Consider the following 18128-nt stretch of genomic DNA (forward strand, 5'->3'; position numbering starts at 1 on the left):
GTACAAAATGCTCCTGGCGAATTTCAAACGCTGCTGGACAAGACAGAATGTGATTTTGTAGTTTTTTCTCTGTGCTGCATGGTATAATAATATGCTGTGTTAGATAACAGCTGAATCTACCCAGATTGGGTCTCTGATCTGAACTGCCAAACCTGATTACAAAGCAAGTCTTGGATCTGCCAATCACTCATCAAAGCGGTGGGCAGGGTTTGCAACCCGGTGCGAGTTTCCTGGGTTTGCTTGCTGGCCATTGCTCTGCCCCCTCTCCCCCTAGCCAATTGGATGCTGGCTGGGGGGCGGAACGAGGGCCAGGTAGGGCAGGCTCCAGCCAACCATCTATCCAGCCGGTCTTTGGAGCCAATGCTTCTGCTGTTGACATGCTACTGCCAACCCCACCTGCGAACACATTAGCTGAATGTGAATATCTAACTGCATCTGTAACATTGGCTCAAGCTACACAAGCCTGGCTGGTGGATGTCAGGTGCCAGTGGGGAAGAACTCCAGCAGTGTCTGGGCTGAAAGGAGCACTGTGGCGTGCCGTCAGAGTCGCACATGTTAACCTTTGCATGAAGGCATAACCCCAATAAATAAGTAGAGCTTCTTTTCCTCCCAAAGGACCTTTCATTTACAGGAGAAAACTGGCAGAAGCCTTTTAGCGTAACATCTACCATGTCCGGCGGGAGACTGGAAATCATTACAAGGCTGGGGTGGTGAGTAATAAACTCGACAGAGAGGCCCCCCAAGCGCCACCTGCTTCCTGCCGCACAGTGTCGGACGACCAAGATTAAAAGAAAGGAATGAATATGCATTGCTGGTTTTAAAATTAAACATTGATCAGGCAAAAAAAGAAAAATGATTCGAAGAAAAGGGGAAGGTGGAATTTTAGAACAGGAACACAGCTCTGCTTCAGATGGTTCAATGAATAATCCATCTGCTCTGCAGCAGGCCTCATCTGCACCGATGGCAAACAAAATATAAGTAAGAGCAGCCTGAGTCTCAAGGCAAGGCCACCAGCACAGGGTCCTGACAGCAAAGCTTGCCAGTGTTATTAGCTTTACCAGATTCAAACACAAAAGGAGCTTAAAACAAATATTTTAATGTGCAATGGCATCATTTGCAATACCTTAATATCCTTCACTGCAAATGGCATATATTAATGGGGGGGTGTTGTTCTGCTACACGCATAGAAGCACTGATAAATATTTGCCAAATAGGCTAAAATGGATAAACAAGCTTGTGTGCCAGTGATCTATGCTGCAAATTTAGTAATTAGAAAATCGGGGGGATATTTGCAGCTACAGAGTACAAAAATTGAGAATATGTTTCAGCAACAACAGTGCTCACTTTCCTTACAGGAGGGCTAGAAGACACACAACACACAGATTCATTTTCTAAAAATTGAAGTTGACACTTTTTTTATTAATACTAAATGCTGGTGTTTGCGTGTAATAAAAACCTTAATGCAAAACTCCTGAGGAACAAGTTGTGCCTAACTTTGCTTTCACAGCTCAATGATATTTGAAATGAAAACTCTTTATCCCTTTGCTGAAAGTCTGTCTAGACTGTGCTTGTTTACTTGAAAAACAGATTTATCTGCAAGATCTATACTTCCATACACATGTCTCCACTTTATTTTCCAAGAGGAACCGGTTATTTCTCTTACTCTCCTCTGGGTTCCATGTATTAAGATGTCAGGTGTGCTATAGCAGACTTAACTGTGGTTAAACAAATACCATATGCACATGGGCAACAAAAGAGAACAAAAATTTCAGCCAGACATAGCAAAGCCCCAAGTCAGATATATCACAAGCTGCAAGAACTGTAGCTTTCAAAAATGTGTTTGTCTGTTTAACTTTTTGTTCATTTTATATATCCACAACAAACACAATGGGATAAACAGACGAATTTACCATCACCAGAATAAAAAGCTTAACACATATTCATTATATTCTATGACTTCATTTACTTCTCTCTCTCGTACATTTTTTTCCTTCCTTACAACGCATTTTAAAAATGGGAGAAAATCTAAAATGAGGCATAATGGCAAAGAAAATTATTCAAACCTTTTGAAAAATAAGAAAGAGATTGGACAGAGGCAAACAAGTACTTGTCATGGAATGTGGGGCTCATATCTGAAGTTAGTACAGTGGTACCTTGGGTTAAGTACTTAATTCATTCCGGAGGTCCGTTCTTAACCTGAAACTGTCCTTAACCTGAAGCACCACTTTAGCTAATGGGGCCACCCGCTGCTGCCTCGCCGCCGGAGTCCGATTTCTGTTCTCACCCTGAAGCAAAGTTCTTAACCTGAAGCACTATTTCTGGGTTGGCGGAGTCTGTAACCTGAAGCGTATATAACCTGAGCTACCACTGTAGTGGCAAAAGACACACACCTAAGTTGGTATCAAGGGAAACAATTTGCCCGATGTTCTTGAAATAAGGGTTATTAATTGTTGTCACCCAGTAAGGTAGGGATCATAGTGCTCTAATAAGCCTGAGATAACTGGAGACATTGTCTCTGTAAGGGAAGGCTCTTTGGTCAGCCTTGTAAAAAGAGAATTGCAAGGGGTCACCAACATCGGCCTCTCCAGATATTGGACTGCCACTTCCATCATCCCTGACCATGGGCCAAGGGGGGCGGGGAGAGATATTGAGGACTTGCTATTTGAGATTGTTATTGTGACATTACTGATGTATTTTTATGTCACTTTTAAGCCACATTGAAAGGGTGTGCGTCCTGGAAGGCAGAATACTGTATAAATAAGTTAAATAAATGTGTGCCTTTAAAAATAATGTGCTGTTTGCATCCACAACAGTGTGTGTGTGTGTGTGTGTGTGTGTGTGTGTGTTGGGGGTTTTAGAAGGAAAGGATTAACCACCGCAGCCTGGCCCAATCGGAATTGCCATGCCCAACAATCATTGGGTATATTTTTAAAAGAATTAAGACTTTGCATGTCTCCTAGTTTGACCCCATACTGTACATCTTGAAATGAACCTTAAATATGTATCCAGTTTGTGTCACTGGCTGCTTCTTCCCCTAGTTTCCACAATAACATTCTGACAAACAATACAAAAAGAAGCAGCAAATTTGTAACAGTCTCCACTGGTGGTGTTTTAATGATTGAAAGCTTCTGCCCAGAGAAAACAGTGGATTTGCCAGACACAACTGGTGTTTGTGGTATGACACAATTATATTAGATTAGCATGATTTTGACATGCACTTCTACTCTGTGGTTACACATCAAATCCCTACTTTCCTTTAGGCATATTTTGCAAGAAAGCGTGTTAAAGGAGCTCTCCAAAAATAGGAAACAGCGACAGGAAGAGCACGTCTTGCTGCAAAAATCTGAAGACACCACAGCTCTTGCTTACAAAGGAATATGACGAAGCTGTTTCATGCAGGAAAATAAACGCTAAAATGCGGCACAACAGCAGGGCAAGTTTGGCATGGTTCTGCAGCAAAAACTAGCAGCTCGTATGCAAGCAGCAAGAACAAAGCTGCAGGACAAAAGATTTCCAGTATAGGAGAGACAAAGTTCTATCATCCAGATTTTTATATTATGTTTTCTTTCTCCTGTGATCCAATTTAGGTTAGGAGGATGAACATTTTAGACGAGCTGTAGTCAATGCTAGTCCTACTCAGAGTCAATCCACTGAAAAGACTAACTTACTGTAGGTCCACTGATTTCAGTGGGTCTACTCTTGAGTAGAGACACGGGTGGCGCTGTGGGTTAAACCACAGAGCCTAGGGCTTGCTGATCAGAAGGTCAGTGGTTTGAATCCCCACGACGGGGTGAGCTCCCCTTGCTCAGTCCCAGCTCCTGCCAGCCTAGCAGTTCGAAAGCACGTCAAAGTGCAAGTAGATAAATAGGTACCACTCTGGCGGGAAGGTAAACGGCATTTCTGTGCGCTGCTCTGGTTCTCCAGAAGCGGCTTAGTCATGCTGCCCACATGACCTGGAAGCTGTACCCCGGCTCCCTCGGCCAATAAAATGAAATGAGCGCCACAACCCCAGAGTCGGCCACGACTGGACCTAATGGTCAGGGGTCCCAACCAAAGTGGTCCTAACCATTGAATACATTTCAAATATGGAAATGTAAGGGAAAAGGAGGGACCTTTTATCATATGTGGTGGGATTGTTGTAAAATTAAAAAATTCTGGGAAAGGATATATAATGAATTGAAGAAAATGTTCCAATTAACATTTGTAAAAAACCCTGAAGCCTTTGTTAGGGATTGTAGGAAAAGACCTTCCAAGGAAATTGAAAAACATTTTCATTTATGCAACAACGGCGGCAAGAGTCTTAATAGCACAGGGATGGAAGAATGAAGCCGTCCCAACCAAAGAACAGTGGCAAGAGAAACTGATGGACTATGCAGAATTGGCGAAACTGACATATAAACTATGTGATAAGGACAACTGTGATTTTAAGGAAGAATGGCACCCCTTTACAAAGTACCTAAAGAAACAACAAAATGAACTGGACTCCTTGGCAGGTTTTGAATAAGCACTGACAAACTTTTTAGTGATAATAGCCAGTCAGATAAATTAAGGATTTTGTAACATGCAGAGAATAACATTTGTTGATAAACCAGAGAGAGGAACTGAGGGAAGTCTGGGGGGGGGGTTACTTTATGGGGAGGGGGGAAATAGGGGGGGATTAAGGATGATATGTTTTTTGATAAAATGTTTTGTTGAAATTCCTAATAAATTTTTTTATTAAAAAAAAGAGAGAGAATGAGCAGAATGATTTGGAAAGTCATCGGCGAAGGATGAAATGTTGCATGTGAACATGTCCTGTGTGACACATGCAAATATAGTTTTCTACTATACTATACAATGAAGATAAAACACTTTCACATGTTTAGCCTGGAAAACTAACAATCTAATCCTAAATACGGACATCTGTGTACAGATGGTGACAAACCACCTTGCCAACAGCCCCCCCCCCCACTGGGTAATTCAGGAGGTGAGACAGGCATGAGCTTTAAAAACTTATGTTTACCTAAGCTTTTCTGGGCACGAGCTTTCCTTTCCTTTTGTGATATAACGCTGTGGTTTTAATCTTGTTTTTATCCACTTTTAAAGATAATTTTACTGAATGTTGTCTGCATTTTTACTGCTACTGAAATTAATTGTAAATTGCTTGGAGATCTGTTTGCTATACCTATATAAAATTTCTTGAAATAAATAAGAGAACTGAATGCCGAATGAGCAAGTCATAACCGCTCTTGCACACACAGAGTCTGTGAACATAGCCTCAGCCATGAGCTCACTGTGCAAAGAGACCACATACAACTGAGATCAGAAGCCTGCTTTTTCTTATGTGCTTCACCACAAACCATTTTTGCATAGTGTGCATTGGCTGGTCTTTGTATCCATCACAAATTTAGCTCCCCCCATTCTCCAAACAAGGGACGCGGGTGGCGCTGTGGGTTAAAGCCTCAGTGCCTAGGACTTGCCGATCATCAGGTCGGCAGTTCGAATCCCTGCGGCGGGGTGCGCTCCCGTTGCTCGGTCCCAGCGCCTGCCAACCTAACAGTTTGAAAGCACCCCCAGGTGCAAGTAGATAAATAGGGACCGCTTACCAGCGGGAAGGTAAACGGCGTTCCGTGTGCTGCGCTGGCTCGCCAGATGCGGCTTTGTCACGCTGGCCACGTGACCCGGAAGTGTCTGCGGACAGCGCTGGCTCCCGGCCTATAGAGTGAGATGAGCGCACAACCCTAGAGTCTGGCAAGACTGGCCCGTACGGGCAGGGGTACCTTTACCTTTATTCTCCAAACAGTTTTAAAGTGTTTTAAACTGTGTAGAAAACAAACAAACAGCATCTGACATAATTTCCATGTGTTTGCTTCACTGGGCGTGAGGGGCATTGTGATTCCTCTTCAGAAGAGAACCATATGTAGGCAGAAAGACATCTATTACCAGCCACATGCTTGAATAAATCATATGATGGGTTGGTACAATACTCACATGAAGAATGTTAGCCCATAAAGGAATTTATTCCAGCACATCAGCTTAACACATAGTATTATTTCAATTTTTTGCATTGAAATATACCTTTTAATGTGCTGGCTGAATCGTTTTAAGTTGGCAATCAGTGATGAGGCTGAACATTACAACTCAAAATAATATTGCCAAAATAATAATTTCCATTCTGTTTAATGACAGTTTTGTTCTTAATAATAATAATAATTTTATTGTTTATACCTCACCCTTCTGGCTGGGTTTCCCCAGCAACTCTGGGCAGCTTACAGCATATATTGAAACATAATAAAACACACATTGAAAACTTCCCTAAACAGGGCTGCCTTCAGATGTCTTCTAAAAGTCAGATAGTTGTTTATTTCCTTGATATCTGGTGGGAGGGCATTCCACAGGGCAGGCGCCACCACCGAGAAGGCCCAGTACTGAGAAGGCCCTGCCTGGTTCCCTGTAACCTCACTTCTCGCAGGGAAGGAACCGCCAGAAGGCCCTCGGAGCTGGACCTCCATGTCTGGGCTGGACAACAGGGGTGCTTATTGTGTTTAATTTGTTGGAAGCCACCCGGAGTGGCTGGGACAACCCAGTCAGATGGGCAAATAATAATAATAATAATAATAATAATAATAATAATAATAATAATAAATCAGCACTTCTTTTCAGGGGGTACTAAATAGTATGCAGTACTGGTAACTCTTTTGTTGTTAAAAAGTGTGGCACTTACTGTAACAACTTTAGGTAATTTAGATACCTCCTCATACTTCAAATAAATCTCTAAGAAATTTACAATTTTATTAAAATATTTCGAATGCAATAAATACAATTTTAATACCCACTTTGTAAAGCAGCACAGATAAATTACACCAGATCCTCATAAACAACAACCATACTTTATATATGGGCAGGAATATTAGCAAAAGCACTGCCATTTTGCCTTAAGGTTCATTTATTCTGGTTTTCTCAGCAGAAGTTTTGTATTTATTTCCATTTTTATTGCTTATTTCTTCATGGGAAATGCACAGAGATTAAAATGGGAAGCATCAAAAGAAGATTCTTAACAGACAGGCTGTTAAGAAAAGGATGTAACGATACATTCACTACAAAACAGATGCTACAAACAAGGTTTTGTAGCCAATGCTAGTCCTACTCAGAGGAGACCCAGGGAAATGAATGAGCCTCAGCTAGAAATGCCCATTATTTTCACTGGCTCTGCTAGGACAGCCCAAGGTAAAGGGCCGTGAGTTCACAGGGACGTCACAGATCAGGCACCAAGAGTGTCCCTGAACACACAGATATACAACGTGATCAAAATAATGTTGCTAAAGGATAGTTTAATCTCATCCTCACAGCTTTTATTGTCAACGCAACTTTCCCTTGAGACGAATTAATATCTCATCCACCTGACAGCGACAACAATTTAAAACAGACTTCATCTGTGTGAAGAATCCCACGGCTCCTATGAATTCAGGCGAAACCAAGAGCTCCAGCATCAGGATCAATATTTGCCTCTGAGACACAAATTCTCTTTCTCCCCCTCCACATTCAGTACTCAAAAGCACAAATCAGCCGCTGTGTTTTCTCCTAAAGCCTTGGAAAGGCTGGCGCTGAAGTTTTCTGAAACACTTCCTGGTAAGATCACTGCTTCCATCATCTGTGAAAAAGCCAGCAAAGCATTTGGTAACCTAACCTTCTTATAACAAACCTTACCACTTTTTTTACATCACCTCCTCAAAAGGCGAAAGTGGCGTATTGCAGTGCTGGGGCCCCTTGGTTTAACACCTCTTGCAAACAAGCAAGATCCCTTCTTCGTTCCATCTATAATGAATACAAAAACTCTAATGCCCAGGCTCTACCATCCTCCTATTTACAAGCCAAAAGAGCATACAAACAGACTTTAAAGCTGGCCAAACGCGAGTGGCATCAAAAGCGTTGGCGAGCCTTGATTGCGGCCTCGAGATCCCGCAGACCACAGGAATTTTGGGCTTTGATAAACAAAAGAGGAAGGAAGTACCCACTGGCGATTATCCCTGCGCCCACATGGGAACAATTCTTGAGTAAATATTTCTCCTTGGCAGAGGAATCCAACTCACCCACGGAATTCCGAGCCGACCATCTACCTTTGTGGCCCTCCACCGACCCAGACCTGATAATGGACTTGATATTAGATCTGAAAACGGGCAAAGCCCCCGGGCCGGATCTAGTCCCTGCTGAGGCTATTGTTGCGCAACCGAGGTGGTGGGCTGAAATTCTGGCCAAAGTCTTTGATGCAATTAATTCTACGGGGCTTATCCCTAGGTCATGGAAGGAGGCCGTGATCGTGCCAGTCCATAAAAAGGGTCCCCCTGCTGACCCAGAGAACTATCGGAACATCAGCCTTTTGTCTATCATCGGGAAAATCTATGCAAAATTTTTGCTGTCTAAGCTGTCCCATTGGGCAAACGACTCAAATTTGATTGGCTATGAGCAAGCGGGCTTTAGGAACAATTATTCGACCTCTGACCATATGGTAATCATGTATCATCTTGCCAGAAAATATTCTGCCCCGAGTCGGGGACGCCTATGTGTCGCTTTTATAGACCTAAAGGCTGCCTTCGACAGTATCCCAAGAAACTGCCTATGGAAGAAATTAGAGAGATGGGGCATAGATAGAAGGCTGTTATGGCTTATAACCCAATTACACCATGGGTCGTCGGCTAGAGTGAGACTCACACCGGCGGGAAACCTATCCAACGAGGTCCCAATAAATAGAGGTGTGCGCCAAGGCTGCATTTTGGCCCCACTCCTCTTCAACTTGTTTATTAGCGATATGAAGCTCTTTCTGAATGAGTCTCAAGCCAACATTCATGCCCCCCGCCTAGCTGATTTTCGCTGCCCTCTGCTCCTATATGCCGATGATGCAGCGATCCTTTCCTACTCTAGAGTTGGTTTATGCAGAGCTCTAAAGATTTTTGCAGCTTATTGCAAACTTAACCATCTGACAATTAATCATGGGAAATCTAAAGTCCTGGTCTTTTCCAGGTCTCGGAAAACTTACAGCTGGAAGTTAGATGGAGTCCAATTAGAACAGGTTTTCAAATTTAAATACCTGGGAGTCTTTTTTCATTACAATCTAAGCTGGAAGCCACAGATACAGTATTTACTAAACAAAGGGAAAACAATACTTTATACCCTACTCCAATTTTTTGCGGCCGACGGAGCCTCTCACATCCCTTCTGCATTGAAGGTATACCACGCAAAAGCGGTCTCCACCCTCTGTTATGCTGCCCCGCTCTGGGCCCCAGAGTCCAATTTAACATCGCTGGGGACATTGCAGAATCAGTTTCTCCGTCGCCTTCTGAAACTCCCCATGTGTGTGAGCAACGCAGCCATACGTCTGGAGTTAAGGATTGCATCATTGGAGACTGTTATCTGGAAGCGAGTCTTTGGCTATTGGCTGTCCAGCTGGCATAGGCTTCCCGACCATTACCTTTTTCAGTGCCTCTGGCGGGACGTCTTTGTCAACCCGTGGGTAGGAAAAATCCATGCCAAACTTCTGAGCATCGGAATTTCCCCAGCGGACTCCTTAAAGATGAACTTACGCTCAGCCAAAAGCCTTATTGAGCAAAGATTAGCGGACATTGAAATCAACACAACCTCGCCAGGGGTGGGGGTGTCTGCTCCCCCAGGTATCACGGAATAACCCCACCACTTGGCCTTCCATCATACATGTCATCTCTTTCATCAGTACCACACCGACTTGCATTTATTCGGGCAAGGTTCAATGTCCTTCCATCGAACCAGCTGAGCCACAGATTTTCCAAGGGTTTGGTGTCTCCGCTATGCGTGTGTGACGGGGAAACTGTTGAATCTCTTTCACATATAATGTTCAACTGTCCCCTACATAGCATAGCCAGGACTAAATTCCTGGGTCCTGCTTTACTGCGCTTGGTTGGCAGGCCTGTTGAGTCACACGCCGCACTGCTTTTGCAGGATACAGATCCTTCTGTAACTCTGCAGGTGGCGAGATTCCTGAATGCGGTTATCTCACACTCAAAAACCACCAGAAAACAACAACAACATCAAAACTAATCGGACTGTTATGATGAGAGTGCATGTCGGATTTCGTCTTCAGTTTTCCTTTTTCTGTGATCCGTCCCTTGGAGCTCTCCTGGCCCCAAGCTGTCATTTGGCTCTGCTCAATGACCCACCCTTGCATCGTGGTGTTCACCTTCTGTTGTCGGATATATTGGTTTTTATGTCTCTGTGTTTTTATGTTTGTACATATTTTATGGGCTAATAGCCGTAAATAAATTAATAATATCCGCCCGGCCGGATCCTGAGCATCAGAGCAGCATCCCAGGAGAAGCCGCTCCAGGCCAGGCTGGGAGAGACACGAAAAGGACTAGATCAGCAGGTCTTCGGGGTTCGTTTCCAGAACCTTTGAAGAAAACCTTCCCAAGCCACACACACACAATAATCCAGCCTGCTGTCATAAGTTTGTACAAATGCAGGAGAAAACATTCAGCTTTCTTCCTTGGCACAGAGAAGAGCCCCTTCTTAGGGAGCATCTGCACTGATGACAAAATTAGGTTTCGCCCTCCATTAAGCACTTCAGAAAAACAGCCCACCTTGGCCAAAGGCACTTTGCTCCAATACAGCTCAGGGCTGCTATCCCCTTCGCTACAGAGGATTTTTAAAAAAGCGAATCCCCCCTGCGATCATTTCTCAAAAATTATCCCACATTTTTGAATTTTTTTTTTAATGTAATAAAATGTTTTGTACAAATCATGATGCGGGTAGGGAATCAACTTAAAAAAAGAAAAAAAAAGAATTCTTTTTAGAAAACAATCCAGTGTTCTTTGGCAACATATAAAACACACACACACATATATATAGTCTTTTGTTCTAGTGCTAGGCATGCAGCTTATTTTTCTTGTTCAAACTAAAAGGATAATGCAACACACATGGCTGAAATTCTGCCTTTTGATGTCTGACATCTTAAAACATTATTCCGTTTATTTGCAATGTTTATATCCTGCTGTATACTCAAGTATAGCTCAATATGGTTATTTTAAGCCTCTAACGTTCCCCTAGTAATGCTTTTGAGTATCTACTGTCATTTCTGCTATATTTTTAGCACAATCTTGATATTAGTAATGGAACATACTTTATTTCTTGCACATTTAAGAAGTCAAAAAGATTTCCACAGCAGCAGTAGCAGTCGAAGATAGTGCCAGCCCCAGGGAAAGACAAGTTGTGGCATGAAGTTGAACTTAACTTGTTTTCCTCACCCTGAGCCAAAACTTTTTGAAAGTCTTGCAGCTCCTTTTAGGGACCCCACCTGCCTTTACGGGATGCGGGTGGCGCTGTGGGTTAAACCACAGAGCCTAGGACTTGCCGATCGGAAGGTCGGCGGTTCAAATCCCCGCAACGGGCTGAGCTCCCGTTGATTGGTCCCTGCTCCTGCCGACCTAGCAGTTCGAAAGCACATCCAGGTGCAAGTAGATAAATAGGTACCGCTCTGGCAGGAAGGAAAACAGCATTTCCGTGTGCTGCTCTGGTTCGCCAGAAGCAGCTTAGTCATGCTGGCCACATGACCCGGAAGCTGTACGCTGGCTCCCTCGGCCAATAAAGCGAGATGAGCGCCGCAACCCCAGAGTCGGCCACGACTGGACCTAATGATCAGGGGTCCCTTTACCTTTACCTGCCTTTAACCACCAAAGGATTCCCTCTCCCATCCGATTTCTGCCCTCTGCATCAGGTCGCTTCACCCTGTTGCATAGCAGGGTCCGCTCTGGACAAGAGGAGCCACAAATGGAGCTGAGTTATGAATACGGCTGAGCGATATCAGTCTTTTAAATAATGGTGTATCACTATATCACCAGCTAAACATCATGCTATAGTGATACATCACTATGTTGAAAAGGAAGGAACATCAGCCCTGCGAGACTCTGGGGTGAAACCGCCACAGCTCCCTCCACCTCCAGCGCCCGGGGCAGGGAGGAAGCAGGCAAGCCCCACCGGCTGAAGGCTTCATCCTGCGCTGGGCCTCAAACCGGTCCTGGACATTGATGCATCGCCCAGGCCTGGTTACTAGCAGGCCGTAAGGGATGTACACAGTTTGCAAAGCTCGCCAGGCGCCTTTGGCAGCCACTTACGACCAAGCGAAGAAGCCCAGGCGCCAGGACGTGCCTGATGTTTCCCCTGTCTGGAGGCGCCTGCCTGGGGATCCATGGATCTGGACTGTTTTCACACCCCAGCAACACATCCTGTAGAATTCCAATGCTCATATTTTATCTGCACAATCAGGAACCATTGAAAAATACAACTTTTGAGCCGTCTGCCCCCCAAACGGCAACCAGGCATTCCATTTTGGCGACTGTAACCTTGATTTAAGGAGCACCTTGGCGCCTAGCTTATAGATCTGAGTTTCTACCACTGCCTGTGTGCCTCTTGAGGGTATCCCCCCCCTTTGCCAGGGGTCCACTCCATTTCCAGCCCCTGCACTTGGCTCCTTGGCTCTGATGCTCAAGCGCCACTTGGGATACGATGAACAGAAGATCCACAAAATATCTCTAACCCACTAAAGTAAAAAGGTAAAGGGACCTCTGACCATTAGGTCCAGTCATGGCCGACTCTGGGGTTGCGGCGCTCATCTCACTTTACTGGCCAAGGGAGCCGGCGTACAGCTTCCGGGTCATGTGGCCAGCATGACTAAGCCGCTTCTGGCGAACCAGAGCAGCGCACGGAAACGCTGTTTACCTTCCCGCTGGAGTGGTACCTATCTATCTACTTGCACTTTGACGTGCTTTAGAACTGCTAGGTTGGCAGGAGCAGGGACCGAGCAACGGGAGCTCACTCCATCGCGGGGATTCAAACTGCCAACCTTCCGATCGGCAAGTCCTAGGCTCAGTGGTTTAACCCACAGCGCCAAAAGCCCTGTGCTCTAGACAATGGAGAAAGCCCAGGTTCCACATGTGCCAGAATGTTCTCAGGCCCGTAACTGCCAGACAGCTGAAGTCCAGAGCAAAGGAAGCACACTAAGAAAAAGGCACAGTAGCTTGTCGCTTTCATTCACTCTTGAAATATACTCATAAGCCATGTTTTGGCCCTAGCAGCCAAAAATAAAAAATAAAACACAAATACGAAAATTAAGCAACAAACCAACTAAAGAACATGAACCACACACACACACACACACACACACATACATATATATATATATATATATATATATATATATATATATATACATTAAGACCAAGAGGAATGGAATCAAACCTCCACCTATTAAAAACAAGTAAAAGCTGCCTGGAAGAGTAGGGGAGAGTCTAGGACAGGCATCCCCAACCTGCAGCCCTCCAGATGTTTTGGCCTACAACTCCCATGATCCCTAGCTAACAGGACCAGTGGTCAGGGATGGTGGGAACTGTAGTCCAAAACATCTGGAGGGCCAAAGGTTGGGGATGCCTGGTCTAGGAAATGCCTTGGTAGGGCATTCACAGCTGGGGTGCTGCTACAAAAAAGGCCCTGCTCTGTATTTCCACCAACCTCAGCTCTCTAGAGCAGTGTTCCCCAACCTTGGGCCTCCAGCTGTTTTTGGACTACAATTCCCAACATCCTTGACCACTGGTCTTGCTAGCAAGGGATGATGGGAGTTGTAGTCCAAAAACAGCTGGAGGCCCAAGGTTGGGGAACACTGCTCTAGAGGACAGAAGAAACTAAGAAGTCAACTAGAACACAGCACTTTTCCCCTGCTCCTCCCACCGGGGGTCCTTCTACAGCCCACCCACCACCAAGGCCTACACACTTGAGCTCAAAGCTTGCTTATGGGCTTCCCAGGAGTAACTGGCTGGCCACTGTGAGACCAGAATGCAGAACTAGGGGGACCTTTGGCCTCATCCAGCTGCTCTCTTCTGTTCCTGACTAGTCAAGAAGGCAGGGCATCCTTAGCAAGCCATGGTGGCCAGGAAAAAGCCCCCAGCGGAGTCTCCTTGGGCTGGGCTGCCTGCCCTTTCCCCTGCCCTTCTCTCCCGCTTTGCAGCAGGCAAAAGCAGGTGCTCCTCTTGTTCCAAGCTGCTGTGATTGCTCTATTTGTTCACTTTTTAAAATGCAGTTAAGATAGGTGCCTCCTTAATGCAGGAGCAATCAAGTGCAAGTCCTCCATCTGGGACAGAAGCTCTCTGTTCAATGTCAGAACTCAAGCAGGAATCCTTCTGCAGGAGGGGTTAAGCCAAGTGAGGACTCATTAAGCTTTGAACCCAGAACGTTCTGCACGACGGAGCTCCACAAACAGACTCCTTTAACCCTGCACATTTGTGTCATGCCATTCAGTCAGATAATAAATAAATAAATAAAATAATAATAATAATAATAATAATTTATTTATATGCTGCCCATCTGACTCAGGGTGGCTTCCAACACATTAAACCATTTGCCAGAACTGCAAAGAGATCACCGGAGATCACCTAGCTATCTCTGAGCATGGGCAGACTGCCCTTCAGTCCCCGGGAGTTACAAAACGCAGAGGGACCCTCTCCGATTCGGGATGGCAGAGCAGGGCTTCCGGGGAGAGTCTGCCTCTCCTTCGCTCTCCCCTTCCTTCTCCTGCCTCCCAGCTTCCCGGAGTGAAGACGCAACTCCGCGGGTGCGAGCTCAGCTCATCCTCCTCCTCGCCAACTGCCCATTCCACGGGAAAAGCGTAACGTGTGAACGGCTCCCCCCCAAGACCAGACACGCGTTTGATTTCTCCGCGAGCCTTTCGGACGTGACCCGCCAGGCAGCCCTTGCCGGTGCCTTGGGGGGGCGAGGGAGCCGCGCGGCTGGCCCTGCTGCAGCCCTTCCCTTCCTCCCTCCCCGCGCGCCCCTCCGCTCCGCGCTGCTACTTCACCGTCGGTCACGGCCAGCTCGGCTTCTCCGTCTCTGGGCTGCAGCTGCAGGCGGAGCGCCTTGGCCCCGGCGCGGAGCAGGAGCGGCCCCTGCGCCAGCTGCTCCTCGCTCACCAGCCGCAGCTGCACCGCGAAGCGCGGCGCCGTCGGACAGGCCGACCCCGCCGGGGCAGCCATGCCGCCTCCTGCCCCGCGCACAGCCGAGGCGGCCGTGGCTCCTCCTCGCGCCAGACCCGCGGCAGCAGCGGGCGGACGAGCCTGGCGGGCACGAGCCTGGCGGCCGCGCGCCGGCCGGGCTCCCCGTCGGAGGCGCCTCGCGCGGCCACGCAAAGCAAAGCAGCCTGCTTGGCTCCCGCTCCGCTTCCCCCAGCTAAGAAGCCTCGCGCGCGCGCACGAGCGCCCCCGACCCGTCCAGCGCAGCCCAAGTTGCGCTCCGTCGAGCTCTGCGTTGGCAGCAGCGACGCCCGGCGGCCGCCCCGGGAAGCGCTCTCTCGCTCGCTCTCGTGCGCCCCGCGGGACTGCAGCCGCGCAGGAGATGCGCCTTCTTGGCGCGGGTAGCTGCGCAGCGCTGGCCGCTCTCCGCGCAGCGCCCTTGGGGGACGGACGTGGCGCAGGAGGGGCAGCTGACCTTTGGCTTTCCTTGGCTTCTGAGCTTTGAGAAATGAGGCATGAGAAATGAGGACATAATATAATGTTTGAGGATTGGGAAAGATTGTGGAAGAAAGGGGTCAAGTTCAAGGCATGTACTGTGTTAAAGGAAAAGATAATGAAAATGATGTACAGATGGTATTTGACTCCTGTAAAATTAGCAAAGATATATCCTAACTGTGACAATCTACCTATGTTGGAAAGGTAAAGAAAAGGACGGAAGCTTTTATCATATGAGGTGGACCTGTCCCAAGGTGGAAAACTTCTGGAAAAAGATTTATAACGAATTGGAAAAAATGTTGAAATATACATGTCAGGGAATCAGGAGCAGGAGCACTGGGGAGAGAGGATTGGGAGAGCGAAGGGGAAGAATCTGAGGGCAGCGTAGGGGAGTATGACAGTGGCCCGAGAGATTCCATGAGCTTCTCCAGCGAATCAGAAGATTCCCAGAAGGGGGCGCCGATGGTCAGGGCAAGGGGGGTCCCAGGGGGGACGCACCAGAAACAAGGAGCCAGAGGGGAACCCCAAAGCAGCAGTGGAGGATCGGGACCAGTTTCCCCACCAGAGCATAGTGGGGGGGAGGAGTCACATGTGTCAGGGCCAGCGTCTCCTCCAGAGAGGGAGTCAGGGCTGACCACGCCTCCATCGGAGAGTGGGGGAACGGAAGGGAGGTCAGTTGCAGCTAGCCCCCCCGAAGGGGGAAGCAGTGGCAGCAGCAGTGAAACGGTCAGGAGGAAAGCTGCTGGCTGGGCGCGCGCGCCAAGTTCAAATGTGCAGGCGCGCGGAACAGCAGGAGACCCGGATGGGGAACCAGCTCCTAAAGCCCGCCGGAGGGAGGGAGAAGGCTCAGGGGAATCAGCGGGAGAAGAGGCTAGAAAGGGCGGAACCCCGGCGGGCAGGCGGACCCAGAGGAGGAAGGAGCAGCGGAGAAGGTGGAGCAAGGCTAGGATCTTAAATTGGTGTCAGGGGGGAGGAGACTCAGACGGAGCATCAGTGGTCTGACACTTTAGACGTGGGGCTGCGCGCTGCGGCTCTGGAAGTGAAACTGAACTTCAATAAAGACTTTTATACTTAACAACGAAGCAGCGTTGGTCCTTTGTGAGCTGGGACCTAGGGTAGCCCTGACAGTATGCTCCGTCTCATATAAAAACCTCGCAGCGTGAGTTGGTGCAGCGAGGGGCAAGACTTGGTGTTTTGCGAGCTCACGAAGATAGGCAAAGATGACTACAGAGAGCCAGGTGAAAGAACTGCAAGAAGCAGTCACGACGCTTTACGCAGAAGTAGCAGCATCCAGGAAAAGAGAAGAAGAAGCAGTAGCGCTCTGCCGGGATCTGCAGGCCAGGTGGGACCGTTGGGGGAAAGAGGGGCTGCCAGGACCCAAACCGGAGGGAGTTGGCCTCGGGAAGAGGGGGGGCAGCCTAGTAGCCCACTTTGATGGGAACCTGCAGCAATACCCTAACTTCAGAGCTGACGTGGTTTACGCGCTCAATTTGCTTCGGAAAGACTTTAGAGATGAGGAAGAGAAGGTGGGCTTCATAATCACTCATTTGCATGGGGAAGCAAAAGCGTGGCTGCGGAATTTGTGGCGCGAAAAAGACCCCGCCCTCAAAGATTCCGATGCATTTATCAAAGCTATGGACGCTTGCTTTAAATCTACGGTAGATGTAGATATTGCTCGGAGGGAAATGCATGGACTACAGCAAGGGAAAGCGACGGTGAGGCAATATCACTCGCGCTTTTTTGCCTTACTGAACGTGCTGGGCTGGGAGAAGGACTCTATTGCTGTCAGAGACCTGTTCTGGGAGGGGCTAAGTGGAGAGGTGAAAGATGAGCTGGCAAGAGGGGAACGACCCCAAAGTACCCAAGAAGTTGCCCAAAGAGCGTTGGCGATTGGTGTGCGCCTGGAAGGACGCCCTTGGAGCAGGGAGGAAGGACGTAAGGCAAGCACCCCAGCTAGGACAACCCCTTTCTTTCCCAGAGAGGCGGGGCGGGCGCTGTCCGTGCCTCCTTTGGGAAGGGGAGAAGAGCCGATGGAGATTGGTGGTGCAAGGGCTCAGACTGCCAGCAGAGCCCAAACACCAGGAGCAGTCAAGGGGAAGGCTCCTAGAGGGACCAGGAAGTGTTACATCTGCGACAGTGCACAGCACATGGCCAAAGAGTGTCCCCAGAGGCTCCAGAAGCACACTGCAGCCTCAGCAACAGTAAAGGGAACAGGTGAGCAGCCGAAACAGCTGCAGGGGGAAGAAGAAGCCTGGTTGGAAACAGAGCCACTGGGGCCCAACCAGGCAAGTCAGTGAAGCAGTCCCCAGAGATTTTACAGCCCACAGACCCCCTCCCACCCAAACCAGTGGTGCAACTCACCGCATCGCTCCAGTTGCCCAATGGGCACACCATGCAAGTACCAATAACCATTGACTCTGGGAGCAACGCAGACTTTATTGGAGTGGACTTTATCAAGCAACATCGCATAGCACTCATGCCAGCCACGATGCCCCTAAACGTCGTCACGGTCGATGGCAGGAAGCTACTGGGAGGAGAGGTGGTACAGCAAACACCACCGATGGTGATGCAAATTGGAAACCACCGCGAAGTCATCAGCTTCAACGTCACCCACCTGTCGGACACGCCCATAGT

The 18128-nt window shown here is 47.7% G+C and overlaps 1 protein-coding gene across 2 annotated transcripts in view; it reads right to left on the reverse strand.

Annotated features, from left to right (window-relative positions):
* LOC128405012 (histone-arginine methyltransferase CARM1-like) overlaps nucleotides 1–15270 on the reverse strand; it is a 58410-nt gene extending 43140 nt beyond the window's left edge. For both annotated transcript variants that reach the window (XM_053371180.1, XM_053371181.1), the window contains exon 1: nucleotides 14849–15270. In XM_053371180.1, coding sequence (XP_053227155.1) covers nucleotides 14849–15023 — 175 coding nt within the window. In that variant the 5' untranslated portion in view covers nucleotides 15024–15270. The remainder of the gene's footprint in view (nucleotides 1–14848) is intronic.
* Nucleotides 15271–18128: the final 2858 nt, after the last annotated feature.

This window comes from Podarcis raffonei, chromosome 17 (assembly GCF_027172205.1).
Source record: "Podarcis raffonei isolate rPodRaf1 chromosome 17, rPodRaf1.pri, whole genome shotgun sequence".
Classification (NCBI taxonomy): Eukaryota; Metazoa; Chordata; class Lepidosauria; order Squamata; family Lacertidae; genus Podarcis; species Podarcis raffonei.